Here is a 16,312-nt window from a genome sequence, read left to right as displayed (position 1 = left end):
CTTTATCACTTTCTTCATATGATGGCTGTATGTTTCATCCATATCATTGTTCAAAGTCTGCCAGGACTCAGGTGGCAACAGTACTGCAGTGACCCAGTGATCAGCTGGCTTAATTAGAGCAAAATCCCCGCATCTTTCCCTCTGGGAGAAAATTTCAGGTGGAGAGGGTTGAGTATAGTGACCTTCTCTTCTATGTTTATGGTTGTTAGAGAAATGCGGAGGAGCAGAAGAGGATGTAAAGGAGGAGATATCCTTATGCTGCATGGTTTACTTCACTGTTGCAGGCAGTGTCAAGAAAAGGAGTGGTTGGCAGGGACACTGGTTTATTTTATTTTGAAAATATGGTCATTATCCACCTAATGGGGTGGGAAATGCATTTTAAGAAAACTCTAGTTTGAATGCAAGGGCTCTGTAGACATTTGCAAAGGCATTTGCAGAACCTACTTAATGTCTGTTTTCAAGCATCAAAGGCAAGAAACTAGTTAATGATAATAACTTTACTCACCTGCTTTGATTGTATTGTTGAGGCAGCCATTCTGCAACTGGAATGTAAGAGTCTCATCAGACCAGGACTTCAGATCACAAAGATTTCTTCTCCCCCCCCCCCCCCCCTTTTTTTTTCTGTTTGAGGCAGATCACTATTCATGTTGGAAAATTCCTCAATTTGCTTCCTGTTTATCTGATCTTTGTGTGTTACCGAGGGGGAAAAATTACCATCTACATTGCAGAATTCTAATTACAAAATTTCTGCTGTAGTCTTCAAACTGCATTCAGATAATTTCAAGTATGCACAAGTGGCTGAACACAGAGCTGTCTGAACTAGCAATCAGCTGGCATTTTTAGTTTTGAGCAGCCAGCAAATTGAATTGGTAAAATTCATTCTGATGCCAGCAGGGGGGGGTGCTCTTGACTGCAGTTAGTTAAGAGATTCATTGAAAGTACAACATAATGGGAAGGGAGTTTTGTAATAAGCAGTCATATAGCTCTCTTGATTAACAGGCCTGTTAGGTTAAGAGGTACATTGTTCCAGTACTTCGTGGTGTGATGACAAGAAGGGCAGGGAGTGGAGCTTGCCATGGTGTAGCTCCTTAGCCTTGCAAAAGGAGAAAGGAGAAAAAAAGGGGGGCGGGGGGGAAGTATTGCAGTTAAACTCAGCAAAGACAAAAGAAGTTGGTAGCTGAATTTCTCTTTTCATGTTATTAAAACCTCACTCTCATCATTTTCCCCTCGCTGTCAATGACCCTGAGGGTTCAGGCATCTGGAACTCCACAGAGCTGTGTCACAGGCAGCGGTTACGAATGCAATATTTATACAGATTAAAGATTTCAAAGGTTTGAGGTGATCACATTTTCTTTTTGGTGGTTAATGTTGCAATAATGTTTGTTTGCAAGTAAGGTATGTGTTCCTTTAAAGACACAGCTTGAAATAGTTGTCAGCACCATATCTAAATTAAAATAAAAGCTAGGTTTCCTACAAGCATATGTAGGAAATAGGCTAACTTTTATAAGGTCTAACTGTCTCAACTGTTATTGTAAAATATATTGAAGTGTTGAACCTCGTGCTGGCCAAGCACCATTCTCAACTGTGATAAAGGATGATGATCTCAATTTATGATTGTGGTTTTACTGGCAACTATGTCCATTTAGTTTTTTTTAAATGCACTACTTTTCAATGGAATTTTATGGTGTGTATGCTTAGGTCAACTAAGATACATGCTTACAGCATTGCAGAATGAAGTCATGGTTGAACACATGGTGCCACCTGCATGTTGTCTGAGTTTTTGCTGGTGTGCTCAACTTGAGTTAGCAGTTAGAGAAAGCCTGAGTATGTTTGCAAGTGGTATCATATCACTTAGCCATAACATTGAATGGATAATTGAAACTGTGTTGATGCGATCCCATCTGATCAGCACTGTTATCTGAGTGAGACTGAAATCACAGGAGGTTTCAAACTTGGGGGAGTTCCTGGGACAGGGTTCAGTCTGAGCTGGGTGGCTCCAGTCAGCAGCAGGTGTCTGGAATTGCCAAGATTCAGCTTGAGACAGACCTAAGGGAGTGTGGTGTCTACTCTTTTTCCCCAAGCTGGGATGTTGTATAGGTTCTGTCTGGTCTATTATAAATTCTGTTACCCCCCAAACTCCAGGGATTGATAGGTAGCCTGTTGCAGTGCTTGATGATCTTTAATACCTGGAACATTTTCCCAGTACTTATCCATAGTCAGTTGTACACTGAGCAGATGAATTCTGCTGTGCTCCTAATTCTCTATTTGAGCATTTGATTTTTCTTTCCCATCTCTAGTATTTTATATGTGTCTTTGTCCCGGTTTTTTAACATTTTTCCAGTTTATAAAGATTATTTTAAACTCTTATCCTGTCCTCTCCAGTGTTTGCAGACTCTTCTGCCTGTTATCATCTAGAAGTTTTGCAATTTACTCTGTTTCATTGTCCAAGTCACGACTGAATACGTAGAAATGACCTGTATCCAGGACAAGTTATGATTTGACAGAGGACTATTAATTAATAATCTGAGTAAAATTTATACTACTGTCATCTGGGCTATGTTTCTCTGTTTATGACAGTGTCATATAGGGCAATATCAAAAGGCATATTAGACTTAAGGTATGTTATGTCCACTATCTTCCTTACAAGGCTAGTTAACACGTCAAAGAAGAAAACTGCACTGTGCTGATGAATTCATGATGATGTTCTGTATTACTCACCTAATACTTGTTTAGTAGTTTGTTTTGTTGTCTGAGTACCCGTAACTTCTGAGATTCACCTTTTTACCATCTTAAAACCAGAGATTTGATGTGCCTCCAAGGTGTCTGTCTTGAATGAATTCCTGAAGATAATCATTAGCAGTTGCAAGGTTTGTCCGCCTGGTTCCTCTGAGGCACTCTAAGGTAAATTTCATCAGGGTCTGCTGACTTGAATATATTAAACTTACCAAATGTCTTGTAGTTAGTTCTTTGCGTTTTCTGGATCATATTCCTATGATGCATTTGTCATCTTGTTTCTGAGAAATCTCAGTGTTTATTTAAAAGGCCAGGAGCTCCCTTGCATACAGGTTCACTGGATGAAAGCCTTCCAAGTACCAAGTGAGCAATGTCTGACCTCAGTTGTAGGCAACCTGAAACAGGGTCTTTGGAGGATATATGTGATCTATTCTTTTTGAAATAAAAGTAAGTCTTTAGCTGTTGCAGTTGAAAGAAAAGCTTTAAACTTTAAATACAGTTAATGCAAAAATTCATAAGCCTATGAAGAAACTGGAAATAAAAAGTGAATTGCCCTATTTGTGTTGACCAAGGGGGTTGCTGAGGAGTGGTGTACAAAAGCCAAGGGCTGGGGGTGAAGGGCCCAGAGAAATCCCTTTTGAGCACAATTCGACCAGTTTGTTTTACAGAGCCTATTTCTGCATTTAGCAGAGTACATAGAAGAAAAATTTAGGTGGAAAATGACTCTTGGCAAAATGGAAATTTTATTAGAAATGTCTGTTTTCTATTAAGTAGCTGAGGGCTTTGTTGTTCTTTTGAGAGGAAGAAGGGGGTTTTGTGCAGTTTGTCGGTAGAAGCACTTTCTTTCAGATTTATATTATTTTTTTTTAAGCTAAAATGAATTTGCAATTTGTTTTCCCTCACATTTTTCATGAAAAACTTGAGCAATAAGTAGTAGTTTGACTGGCTGATTTCTCTAGACTCGCAAGTTCAGATTCTGCCTTCTCATGCTTAGTCTTCTGCTTGCAGTGCTTGCTAATCTATAGCTTCACTTGCTTCAAGGTAGGCTTTAGCAGGATGATGCCATGGCCATCGGGGTGCAGTCAGCATTGGGGCTGCGCACCCTGGCATCTGGAAGCTCTGGTTTTGGTCATGGTGAGGTACAGAGCAGCGCTTTCTCTGGCGGAGGAAATTAAGAAAAGAAAACTGATGTCAAATGAGAGTGTAACACATTAAGCCTCAGCCTGTTGTTAGGACTCAGACTGACCCAGACTTTGCAATCTATTCAGTGAAGACATGGCAATCATAGATTGGCTTTCATGGGCTCAGGGTTTTACAATTCTCCATATTTCCTGAGTTACCTTGTAGAATTTTTTCCATAATTAGCAAGATGTCAGTTGAGAGTAGTGATTTGGCCTCTGGCCAGCAGGGTCTCAGTATTTGTAGCTTCATGTTTTAAAATGAACCAAGCATATAAGCAGACAATGCTTTTCTTAAGTTGCCGTGTGATCACTGATGAGCAGGTATATCTGCCTTCTGTTCCTGTCCAGTTACAAAATAAATAGTTCAATGATGATGTGCTTTTTCAAAACAGAAAATGGGAGGGCCCTTTCTCCTTTATTTTACAGACCTGACTAGCACTCTGAAATGCGTTCCTCTCTGATGGTACAGTAGATGATGCCTAAAGGAGTTTAAATAATGTTTACACATTAATGAGACATGGCCCTCAGGAGCCTTTAACAAGATGGTTTTTTTAGAGGAGCTTTCTGTCTACTTCCTACTGATCCCTTCCCTAATGTCTGCCTGTCAGTGGCTGAACTATGGTGATACTGGAAGTAGGAAAGGGGAACAGTGTGCTTTCCAAGTGTGTAAGTGTCTTCCAGATCTCATAGCAGCCCACCAGTCTTCACTCCTGTTGCATGAAATATGAGATATCTTGTTGTTCTCCTGTTGTTCTTTTGCTTGTGGTTTTTTTTTATTTTATCTAATTTTTGCAAGTTTGGACCCAGAGTCTTACCCAAGATATTAACAACAATCAGACTTTTAAGTGTAAAGGGTTACAGGCTGATCTACCAAGGTGGAAATGTTTTTTGATTTATCAAAAATAATTGCATTCTTTCTCACAAATTATTTTTTCTTTCCTATCTAAAACTTAAAATTGTAACTGTAAAGAGAAACAGGAGATAAAACAATAGGTGTGTTCTAGGGTTGTGTATTATTGCACTGATTATCCCAAATTCTCATTTCATTTCTCTCTACTCAATTTTGAGATTAGGAGGGTTAAAAAAAATTTAGGGAGAGAACACTCCCACCTGATTAAGTCATGTGAATCTGTAATTTCTAAATGAATAGGAATGAACAACAGAAACAATAAAAATCTACCTGGGAACTTTATCCATGCTAATTCTTTCTTAAGAAAGATATTTGGTTCTTAATTGTTAATTATGAAAAGTTGATATTGGAAAAAGTTCAGAATAATAAGATTCATGTAATAGTGTGGAGTAGGTAGGGCAGAATCGTGCATCTGTTTACCATTTGTAGGTTATCACATATGTTGCTTCTTCACTCTGTTCTATACTGTCGCTTTTGGGGGGGATCAGTCCTGCATGCAGATAATTGCAGTGTCATTAATTTAGAAAGAAGCTTTCAGATGGAGATAGGGGTGGGAAAGGATATTTTCTTCTATTGTAAGCTATTTAGGATAGGGGCTTTCTTTTGCTTCGCACAAGGAAATGCTGTTCTGTTTCTTATGGAGTTCCTTGACCATTGTTCCAATGCAAAGCAGTAAGGTTAAGAATAATCTGTTTTATCTATGCCTCTGAGTCTGAAGTCATCCTGTGCCACTAGAAGGCAATATAAAAGCTCTGCTGTGTATAACTTTAGCATAGTTTGCCAGAATGACCACAGTATTGTGTTTATACTATGCAGATTTTCATGAGGATACATTCTTGGCTGAAAGCTGAGTTGCTGACCTGGAGAAACGGTTGACTGCTTTTCATCCTTAACCCCAGTCTTTGATTTGCCTAGCTCTGCTAGTCCTTCTAGATCAGTCCAAAAAAAAACCAACCCAAAATCTTCTTTCCCTCTTTCATGTGTTTGGCAAATACTTCTTGCACAGGCCTATTTATCATAAACCTGTAGTAAATGTGCTTCCCAATACGGTATTGTTGAAATGCAGCAACTGTGACGCTGATCACAGCATAGGAGAACGCTGCCCATCAGTGAGGAGGAGGACATTTTAACCTAAAGGACCTGGGCACTGCTCTTGGGAACAGGGCCAGGAACTGCATGTGACGCAGAGACAGAGACTTAGGAACTTCTCATCCTGAAGTCTCAAGTACAGTAAAATGTATTCTGTACAATCTTTGCATGCATTTCTCTTGCATTATTTCTTCAGCAAAAGCTTTATCTCTCCAACTTTCTTGGTACCACCAGGCCTTTCTTCTGGCAAGTGGGCAAATAACCAGATCACCGGAAGACTCCTGTGTTCAGTTTGCTGTGCTTGCACTGGAAACTACTGGAGAGAAATGTCCCATACCATGTTCGTACTGTGGCTATCACAGCAGATTCAGTTGCCTAACACTAGTGCTGATAAGCGAGTTAACTTAACTTTGTAAAGAGCTCAAGTAACCCCTAACGAAGCTTTTTCTCTTTTTCCCTTTGCAGGTGGTTAGTCGAGTGGCAGCTCAGCAAGGATTTGACTTGGATCTTGGATACAGGCTACTGGCAGTATGTGCAGCCAACAGGGACAAATTCACTCCAAAATCAGCTGGTAGGAAAAGACTTGTTTTGGTGTATTACTAATTCTTGGATGGTCATATTCTGAATAAATGCTACCTGTGACTGTCTTGCATTCTTTAAAAAACAAAACAACCCCCCCCCCCCCAAAAAAAACCAAAAAAACCCAACAACACAAAATCAAACATGTATTTGGTGGCAATAGCGCTGCTGCTTTTAGCATTTCAGTGGCATACTGTTCTGCGGATACATGACTTTGGAAATTTGTAATTTCCCCAACTAGTGCTGTTCACTGCCCTGTTTGATCTTATAGATGAAATGTTACTTCGAGAAGCACGGATGGTCAGTAATTTCATGGTGGGAATGAACACACTCAGGCCCCTCCATCTTGGTAAACCATTGATTTTCTGTCACGTGTCAACCTCTAAATCTTTCACGTTCATTCTGCGCTCCCTGATATATCTGTTGCCAAACTTTTATTCCTTGACTGCATACGTCTGTGCAAACAAGTACCATGGTTTCTTGTACATCTAGTCATTAGCTTTAGAAATTTGAGCCAAGAGTAGGTGGCAGTGCTATTGGTATAGTATTAAGTAGTCGTTTTTGCCAGTATTTCACAGCAATAATCTGTTACAGGACTCTTATTGAGTAGCAATATTTGATTGTGATATATTGCCATTGCTTCTCTGTATTGTAAATGTAGAAAATGCACTTCAGGGTCTTTCTGCTTCCAACATGTTTGATTTAACTGGAGCGTTTAATTCTGGTTCTCCTTTTCTTAGCTGATTAATGTCAACATAATGTGCACTGGCTTGGAAAACAGGCAGATAACTGTTCCATTCCAGACTGAGCACGGGTACTTTTCTGCTTAGTACCAAACTGGTATGCAGTCCCCATTTTAGAACATCAGAGAAGGTTACCTTCTTTGAAACAGTGATTTGTAGTCAAGTGATTGGGTGTTAACATTTCTTTTCATGTTCCTTTTCAGTTTTTATCAGTCCCAAACTTCTTTACTCAGGGCTACCTTTTGTCCTAAGTGCTCTAAGCAGTTCCTCATGCAAAAGTGGCTTTTCAAGGCATGTTCATTGGACTTACTGATTTATTTTTTTGTATGGGAAGGGATCATTAATTTTACTAAATGTTGAACAATCTGTCTGATTTTTATCTGGGAAAACTGTGTGGAAGATAAAACATTCAGTTGACGAGGCACAATCTCCCCTTTTTTCTGAATTTCTGGTAAGTTTCTCCAGTAGTTAGCGATCACATCTCTTCTTAATTTTTATTTTTTTTTTTAATTAAAAAGTTTGTCAGATGAGGATTTCCAGCTATAAGTGCATTAAGTGAGACATTAAAACTTTATTTCCTGTGAAAATACACCTATTAAAAGTAGTTATATGCCCCCCTCTTACCAATTCTTCCTGAGGTGTGTTTCTATCAGTGTGTTAGTGAAGGTGAGGTCCTTTTCTTTTAGGGCATGGGTGAGGGAATAGTCTTGAAAACCACTGGTCAGTCATCACATCCTAGAAAAGACCAGTGTCAGTGTTTGATTTCTACCAGTAATTACTTTTTGGGAATACATGCTTTTTTTCCCCAGCTCATTACTCTAGCAATCTGTACAGATTTCAGTCTTTCCATTGTTAATTGATACAATACTGGGAAAGCTGGTAATGAAATCATGTGCTCTCAGTGTATTCTAAAAACCATCTTAGTCCTTTGCTTTGCTTCTTATTTCCCAGTTGCATATTCAACTAATTTATTTCCAATGATCTTAAATATTTGGTTTCACAACTACTTTAGTTTTACCATGTATACAGTTGTTTCGCCAGTTATTCCAGGGATTTCATCATGCCCATCTACATTGTGTTTTTTAGTGCTCTTACTGTCTGTGTTAAATACTCATATTTTGAGGTATACCATAATATATTTTGGAAATGTCACATATAGCCCCTACTTCAAGGATGTCACATTCACATATGATCTGTGAGAGCTATATCACTGAATGGGCAATTTGTAATCCCAGCCTGTCAGTCTTTAGAGTGTGATGTTGTTTCAGACTGTTCTGACTTTTTTGAAAGGGTTAATTTCCACATCTGAGTGCATTAACATTTTCTTATTTCTAAAGCAACAGTGGTTCTGCTCCATCATTGAGTTTTTGTAAAAATGTTGAGATTGTCCTTTGCTTTTTTTGTATACCGTGTGCATCATTGAAATCTGCCTTTCATGATTTGCTTAAGTTGTTGTCAAGGTTGCTTGCATGTTGTTTTGAGTAACTCATTCTTCTTTCTGTTACATCTCTTGAAAAACACCTTTAACACTTCTTCCAGTCACTTTCCTACAGAAGTCCCCTGATGTAGATATCAAATGGCATTGTTTTTAATGAATAAGCATTTGTTTTTCCCTTTCTCCAAGCTTAATGGGAATTTACAATGGTTTGAATTCATTCCTCCAAGTATGAATTTAATGCTGCCAAAGGGATCACTCTGGAAACATTTTTAATCCATATTGTTCAGTGTCTGACATTCTGAAATGTAAGGAGAAAAAAACTTTTCTACTTGAAACACATTTGAGTAAGTGAACATTAGGGAAAATTTTTGCACCAAATCCTTTCAAGGGCCATCCACTATTAGTACCTCTTTACAGCTTAGGACAAGGCTTTTGTTGACCGATGTCCTGCAGGCTGGGATACCTGGAGTGACCTGGCAATGGTGGCTGGGAGGCTTTGCAGCTCTGCTATGTGGAGCAGGTGGACCACCCTGGCCTGATGTCCCTCAGGTCTACTGGTCTGCAGAGGGATCTGAACCAGTGCAATTGGTAGTCATGCTCCTGTTCTCTGGCGATTCCCAGCCTGAGCTTGCTTGGGGACCTGTACTGGCAGAAGAGCTTTTGCTGGTGCAGCTTGTTTTCTGTTTGACTGGCTTCCTGAGCTGGCTCTCTGCCGGGCCCCAGGAGAGGGTCCCCGCGGCAGTGCCCGAGGGTCTCAGTTATCGCTGATGGAAGAGAGCTGGAGCCTGAGGCTAGAGGGCAGAGCAGCCAGCTGCCAAACTGGCTCAGTTCTATGGGAAACCCCCACCCCTGGCTCATGCAATTGGCCCTGCACTGTTTCATCCCTGTTGGTTTAAACTGTTTTGGTGGTAGCTCCTTGCTGAGCTGAAGAGGTTGAGGAGCGATTACAGGAGCTGCAGATGGTAGATCAGAATACAGGCTAGCGTGGGGGGAAGCAGGGAGAGATGAGAAGCTGGAGCCAGGTGGGACAGCAGCCTTCTCAGGTGGCACAGCCTCAGCCGGCTGGAAGGCAGGGAACAGGCCAAGAGCTGTCAGCTCCTTAGCATTTCCCATCGAGGGCCGTTTGGTGTTGCTGAGACAGTGTTCGCTGTTGTGCTTTTTTGTCTCGTTTTACTTGGCCAGTGAGATAGTTAACAATTAGCTAACACAAATTGTTTTGGAGAATGCCTTGAGGGGAGACTCGTGTGGCATGAAAAGTATTAAAAAGTTGTCGTGTGCTTTTAAATAGTAGTGATGATTTAATGACTGTGCCTTTTGTCTCTGCTTTCTGGTGTTTGTACCTGAAATAATAGCTGTGCCTCCTTTTATTCTTCTAGCCCAGGCTGCTGCATCTGGGCTGCTGCCTCAGCAGGAGGTCAAATAGAGCATTTCCCACCCTGAAGACAAATGACAAAGCCTTTAAAAATATACGTCTCTCTTTCGGTGACAGCTGCTCCCCAAACCTTCCACGGCAAATTCCTTTGCCTTGTTGTGACACCTATAGGGAATAGCCCAGCAGGTTAGCTGCCTGCTCATGTGCTTTCAAACTGCAGCAACCTCAGTCGCTCTTAGTGTGTGAGTGCATGGGTGTTTGCATATTCCGTTTTTTCTTCCTTAAGCCTGAAGAAGACCTTCTTTCTGAATAGTGCTTGCTTGGACCTTTTCTGAGCATAATACCTGCTGCTTTCGTCCTTCCTGTAGAAGATTTTAAGTGATTTGGTAGCTTTATTTTAAGGTCTGCTGTTAAAGTAAAACAATGTTCACCTACCAGAGTGTTTATTTAAAAAAAAAAAAAAAGAAAGAAAGAAAAAAGAAAAAGACAGTAATTTTCTGTTCTGAAATATTTTTTTAAAAAAATACTTTATTGAGCTACTGAACTTCATTGCTCTTGTAGCTACTTTTGCTTTTGTCAGGAGGCCAAGCTGAGGCCAGACAAGGGGACGACAGGATGAGATCATACAGGGAGCTTTGTCAGAAAAGGACAGTGTTCAATATCTCTGTAAAGAGAGAGAGAGGGAGAAAAGAGCCTGAGGGCAGAACTGTGCAGAAAAGGTACTTCAGCAATCACTGAGAAGCTACAGAAAACAAATGCTGTGATAGCTTGGATGGGCAACTAAGTGTTAGATGTTCGATAGCAGAGATAGCAACCCCTTTTTGATACTGCTTTGGTTTTGGTCCCTTAGGCTCTGCCTGATGTGCTTTTGTTTTTACTTTTCAAGAGCAGTATTACTTAATAATTGTAATTTTATATGAAGCATAAACTAAAACTTTATGATATTTGAGGACTTTATGTTTTGTTTATTTCTTTAGCTTTAATCATTGTAATATAACTGTAAAATAATAAGGGCTGTTTTTAGTGGATATCATACCAAAGCTGTGAATAAATTGGACCGTGTGTTAACAAAGGTATTTGCAGTGAGAGTACTGTCAAATGGTGGTGTTAAAACATCACTGGACAAGATACTGAAACCAAAGGTATGTCCTGATCAGGGTATATCATCTAACATGTTTTACTGCCTTGTTTCAAAGCAATAGTATAGATTGGGCAAAGTGTATTTTGGTGTATTACCGAATCAAACTTACAGAAATGAGAGATAAAGAGAAAAGAAATGAGTCTGCAATATGAATGAGGAAAAGGTAGAAAGTAAGGATAACCTGGATTATGGGGGACCATAAGCCTAGATGAACACTTTGCCTAAGTTCCCAGTAATAATGCTCACATTATCTGTGGAGACAAGGCAAAGCAAGGTGGCTAAAAGGATTACAAGTGTAGAATAGAAATTACTACAGCCAAGGCTGATGGCATCCCTCCAGCTTGAAGGCACCGAGTGATCGACATGCCTGCATTTGGAAAGAAATAGCATGTGAATTGTCAGTCTCATGCCTCACACCAAAGATTTTCAGTGAATCAGTCAAGTCAAAATGGTCTCACATGACTGGAGAAGAAATACAAATGCTGTACCTGTACTTAGGAAAGTGGCTGATAAGAAGAATGAGTAGGCAGCTTTAAGAGAGCAAGTAGAAGAGCTTGGCTTGGGTTGTTCATGAAATGAAAGCTGAGTAGAGTTATGAAATGTATGTAAATACCAACAAACAACTTAGAACAAGAAGAGCTATGAAGCTACAGGACAGTGTTGGCACAAAAACATATAGGTGTAAATTGAATAAATTATTGAAATAAGGGGGAATTCTGAACTATTAGGGCAGTTGCATTTGTTTTCAGTTAGAATGACAGCAGAGAGGGAGGGTGCAGAGGAAAGGAAAATGGAAAATCAAACTGCCTTTTTAAAGATAAAATTCAATAAACATGTGAAACTGACTGTATAATGTGGTTCTTGATGTAGTTGCAGGCTGGTTAAGAACCTTTTATCTCTGTAGTCCTAAATTCTTGCTTCATTTCCATGCGGCTGTTTGATCCATTGGTACTTAGAGTTAGTGTCCTAAAACTGTCCACTTGACACTCTTCATTAAAATAAAGGCATCATTTTCTTTTAGCTGTTACCTTCCGAAACAGCTTTTGATGCAGAAGACTGACTACATTTCAGGTGATCTCCAGGTTCACTTCCCAGCTCTCAGCATAGATTCTTACTGTGTGCCCTTGGCTTCTTTGCTCTCTGTTTTGTAGTTTTATATTTTTGAAGCAAGGGTAATAATACACCTTCCGTCTCACTTTTATTTGTCAGGTTTAATTAAATTCAATATTATGCAGAACAGAAACTACCTCTTCCCCTTTAGGTATGTATCCAGTGCAGTAAAGCTATTGTTTCAGCTGGGACACTTATGCTTTGTTATCATACAGATAAAATAATTCTGTTATGGAACATATATTGGCAAGATATGCCTTTGTTGCAACTAAGGCTCTCTTTCCTAAAGATTTCCAGTATGGATACTACAAATAAATGAGTAATTCATTCAGATTATGGGGTTAGTTTCATTAGTTTCTGTTAATGAAGTTGGCACCTCCCCTTGACCAAAGGGAAGCATAGTCAGTACGGTTGCTTAGTGGCAAGCAGCATGTCTGTAGTCTGTGACAGCCACATTTCCATTGAGTGCAGAAAAGGGGATCACAAGGAAGGCACAGTGGACTTTACCCATTTGCCTTGCCCATGAGTTTACTCAGAACAAAACTCTAAAAGACCTGCAGTTTGGAAAATTATATCCTGTATCTTGAGCCCTCTGTCAGGTTGGCTTGGCATGCAGCAGACTTGTCAGGAGTCAGCTCTCAAATGTCTTGAGATGGAGCATCTGAAGAGCCCGAAGAATGAGAGATGCTCTGCCCCACTGGGCCTTACTTGTTCAAGCTGTTGCTGTTCTCTTCCTCTGAGATGTCTGCTGCTGATGCATTTGGTCTGCCTTCTACACTTAGAACAAACACGATCATACTCTGTCAGACTTTTATTATCCTTGGGTTGGCAATTCCTCTTCATCTTTAATGTGAGTTTTAGGGCCTCATGACATATCTATGTAGATAGGTTTATTTTCTTGGAATGGAAATTTATTTCCTTTTTGGCATTCACCACTCTGTTGTGCACTTGAATGCCTGTGTTTATAAAGGAGGTTGCATGGTCGAGCTGCTGCTGCTTTATTCTGTCTAGCCAAAATATCAGGTTGTTTATCTGGCCGGTTCTTTTTGACATTTGACAGTTCCTTGTTACCGTGGTACCAATTCTGACTTTGAGAGATGTAGCAGTAAAACTGTTGCCAGGTTGGAACGTTTCTGCACTAATACCTTTACTGTAGCACTTTAGGAAAATTGTAGAGACTCAACTATAGCAACAAGCTAGCTCTGCTGTTTTCTTAGTCTGTGCCTTCGATTTTCCTGAGCCTGGTACTTACCTGAGTGCTCACTTTGCTGTGGATTTGAAGTGTATAGTGAATTAGCTTATCATGCAATTCCTGGGCAGTATCTTTTCCTAGTGTGTGCAACACACTGTCACTCGGACTGGAACTGGCATTCTCCAGAGAAGATTTCTGTTGATTTCTACCACTGTTTCCTGTCTTCTGCTTCAGGGATCCCATATGTGCTGAGAGCAACTGAAAATTTGGTGATAGAGACAGACTAGAGCTTGGTCTCAGTGTGCATTTTGATATTTTTTTTTTCTTCTGTTGTTTTGAGTAACATATCTGTCCCTCTGAACATGAGGTAAGTCACAAATGGAAAGTAGGAAGGGAGGCAGCTGTGAAAACTTACATATATTCATGGGAGAGAAGAAAGCAAACTCTTCAGAATGGCATTTGCCCTTTACAAGTTACCTTTTTTGAGCTTACAGCATGCAGTCCTGAATGTGTTTCCTTTTGAGCTGCAGTGCATCCAAATGTACCTCACTGCCAGTGGTCTTTTATCAGCCTGTGTGTCTTGGAGGCATTCAGAGAAGTTCGTGAGCAGTCCAGCTATGAGAACAGTAACATAGCAACTTCCACGGGGATTGGTTGGTTTTTTTGCTGCTGGAGGGCTGAATGACCGAAAGCATAAACTGTGCGAACAGATCAGATCATGAAGCTCCAGGACAGCAAGTTCACTACCTAAATACAATTGAGATTCCCCTGGTCAAAATTTCAGGTCTTTTCCTAATTCCTGCAGGTTCGTCTGCAGCATGTAGTCAGCCTGTTAAGAAAAGTTCTTGCTGTGAAAACTGTAGACACGACACTCTGTGAAATGCACTGCTTGGTAGACGAGATGTTTTATGTAGTATTTCTCTTTAAAAAGTGAGATTTCCATACTGAGAAGTCTTACTGAGTGTGTTAGTTTTTAATCTTTTCTAATGTCAATGTTCAAGTTCACCTGTTAAAGTATGCTGATAGCAAGGTATTTACATAAGTGCTATGTGATAAAATACATTCATTTACATATCAGTTAAAGAATAATCGAAGAATCATAAGAATTCATCATCATAGATTGTTCTAATTTGTATTAGTCTTTGTGCCTCTTCATGAGAGGGAATTCAAGGAGAGAGACCACAGAACAACATAAGAAGGATTTGAAGAGAGCTACTAAATAATATATTCCCAAAACAAATGCAGTATTGTTCCTTATAATGTGTGCTATTTTTCTGAGAAGTTCTGTAGAGGTTAGTATGTTCATGTTTGATAAGGATTCTGGATTGTTTCCATTTTATGGATTCTTTTTGTCTTAACTTACTTCAGTTTCAATAACACACGTAAAGAAAACCACCAAATTGGCTATCCTCTGCAGGTTTTCCAGATACTGAGGTAAATACTCCCTTTTTATTTTTCGATAGCCTGACCAAAACTGCAAGGATATTTGTGTCTTGTGAACTTTTATGAATATCCTAATAAATCCATACTTTCCATATTTATTCCTGACACATCTGTATATGCTAAATTGTGCTTTGTAGCAGTTATCAATAGCACCTGGCTTGAGGAATATATGGAAGAAATAAGGTTTCACAAAAAAAAAAAAAAAGTAAAGAAGTCAAGAAGTTTAGTAGCTTAACAATAATAAAACCCAAAAGGTGTGAATCTGAAACTAGAAACTTAAGTTGTTTTGCATCTTAGTTCTGTGACTTAAACCAGGCTTTTAGGAAAGACTGGATGTGAAGTCCAAGAAACAAGTCTATGATGGTCAATGTGACTCTGCTCCTGTAAGATGCCTCCATAGACGTAGTTGTTGTTGGCGCTGGGGCTCACAGATAGGGTTTCCTAATGTGCTGGAAGAAGAAATTACCAAAGAATACGATGCCTAGATATTGTGCCATCCTAAGCAAATCGCTGACTCTTTTATCTGTCTGTATAGTAGGTATCTCTGTTGTACTTATGCTTTGTTGTTGTGAATATTTATTTCTTCTGTGCACTGTTACAAAGAAACAGCGTTTCTTTGTGTTTTGTATGAACTGAGTATCTGCTTGACTTCAGAGATTCACTTTCAGCAAAACTTAAAGTAGTAGCATTTCATACAGAAATTTAGCTTACATGAAATATGTGATCAAACTAATGGTTAAATGCAATCCCCTTCAATATATTCCTTATGTTTTTGAGAAATGCCTGCATTTAAAGTGTGCTGGGGTTACTAATTTTAGTGGACAGAACAAGTTACAGATTTTTAAATCCTGCCTGCCTGTGTTGTTGCTTCCCAAAGCCCTGTTTACGGCTCTGTAGATTCAAACCTGCAGCCACAGACACTAATCCCTAGTTTCAGGTTTGCAGACTGCTTTAAAATGTGCATCTTCTAAAGCAAGCTCTCACAGGAAACATAAATTTAAACATTTTTAACAGCAAATATTACTGACTTGGGTTTGAACTCAATAATAGAAGGCTGAACAGGGGCTGCTCCTGAGGAGATAAATTGAACACAGAACATCCGCGTACAAAGCAGGGTATTTGTTTCTTGTGCGATAGTCTCCCCTATGATTGTCTGGTCAGACCCAAATGACATTAATCTTGCTCACTCTGGAAGATATTGTCTTTCCGTCATAGAAAAAACAAATGAAATTATTTAGTGTATTTACTACAGAAGCAATTTCAATTAAGGCAAAGAACCAGAGAGACCTCTGGGTTCTCAGTGTGAAAAATGACTCACTGCTGGTCTAAAATGAGATTGGGAGATGTAAATTGTTGGAAATTTATAACAGTTGCTGTCTCC

The 16,312-nt window shown here is 39.6% G+C and overlaps 1 protein-coding gene across 8 annotated transcripts in view; it reads left to right on the top strand.

The window, feature by feature from the left end:
* ZMIZ1 (zinc finger MIZ-type containing 1) overlaps positions 1-16,312 on the top strand; it is a 363,572-nt gene that overhangs the window by 221,329 nt on the left and 125,931 nt on the right. For 7 of the 8 annotated variants that reach the window (XM_075025637.1, XM_075025638.1, XM_075025644.1 and 4 more), the window contains one exon: positions 6,379-6,484. The exons of the other annotated variant lie outside the window; for it this stretch is intronic. In XM_075025637.1, coding sequence (XP_074881738.1) covers positions 6,379-6,484 — 106 coding nt within the window. The remainder of the gene's footprint in view (positions 1-6,378; positions 6,485-16,312) is intronic. 8 annotated transcript variants of the gene reach the window in all.

This window comes from Buteo buteo, chromosome 4 (assembly GCF_964188355.1).
Source record: "Buteo buteo chromosome 4, bButBut1.hap1.1, whole genome shotgun sequence".
In the NCBI taxonomy this organism is placed as follows: domain Eukaryota; kingdom Metazoa; phylum Chordata; class Aves; order Accipitriformes; family Accipitridae; genus Buteo; species Buteo buteo.
This window is presented reverse-complemented; position numbering and strand designations above follow the sequence as displayed.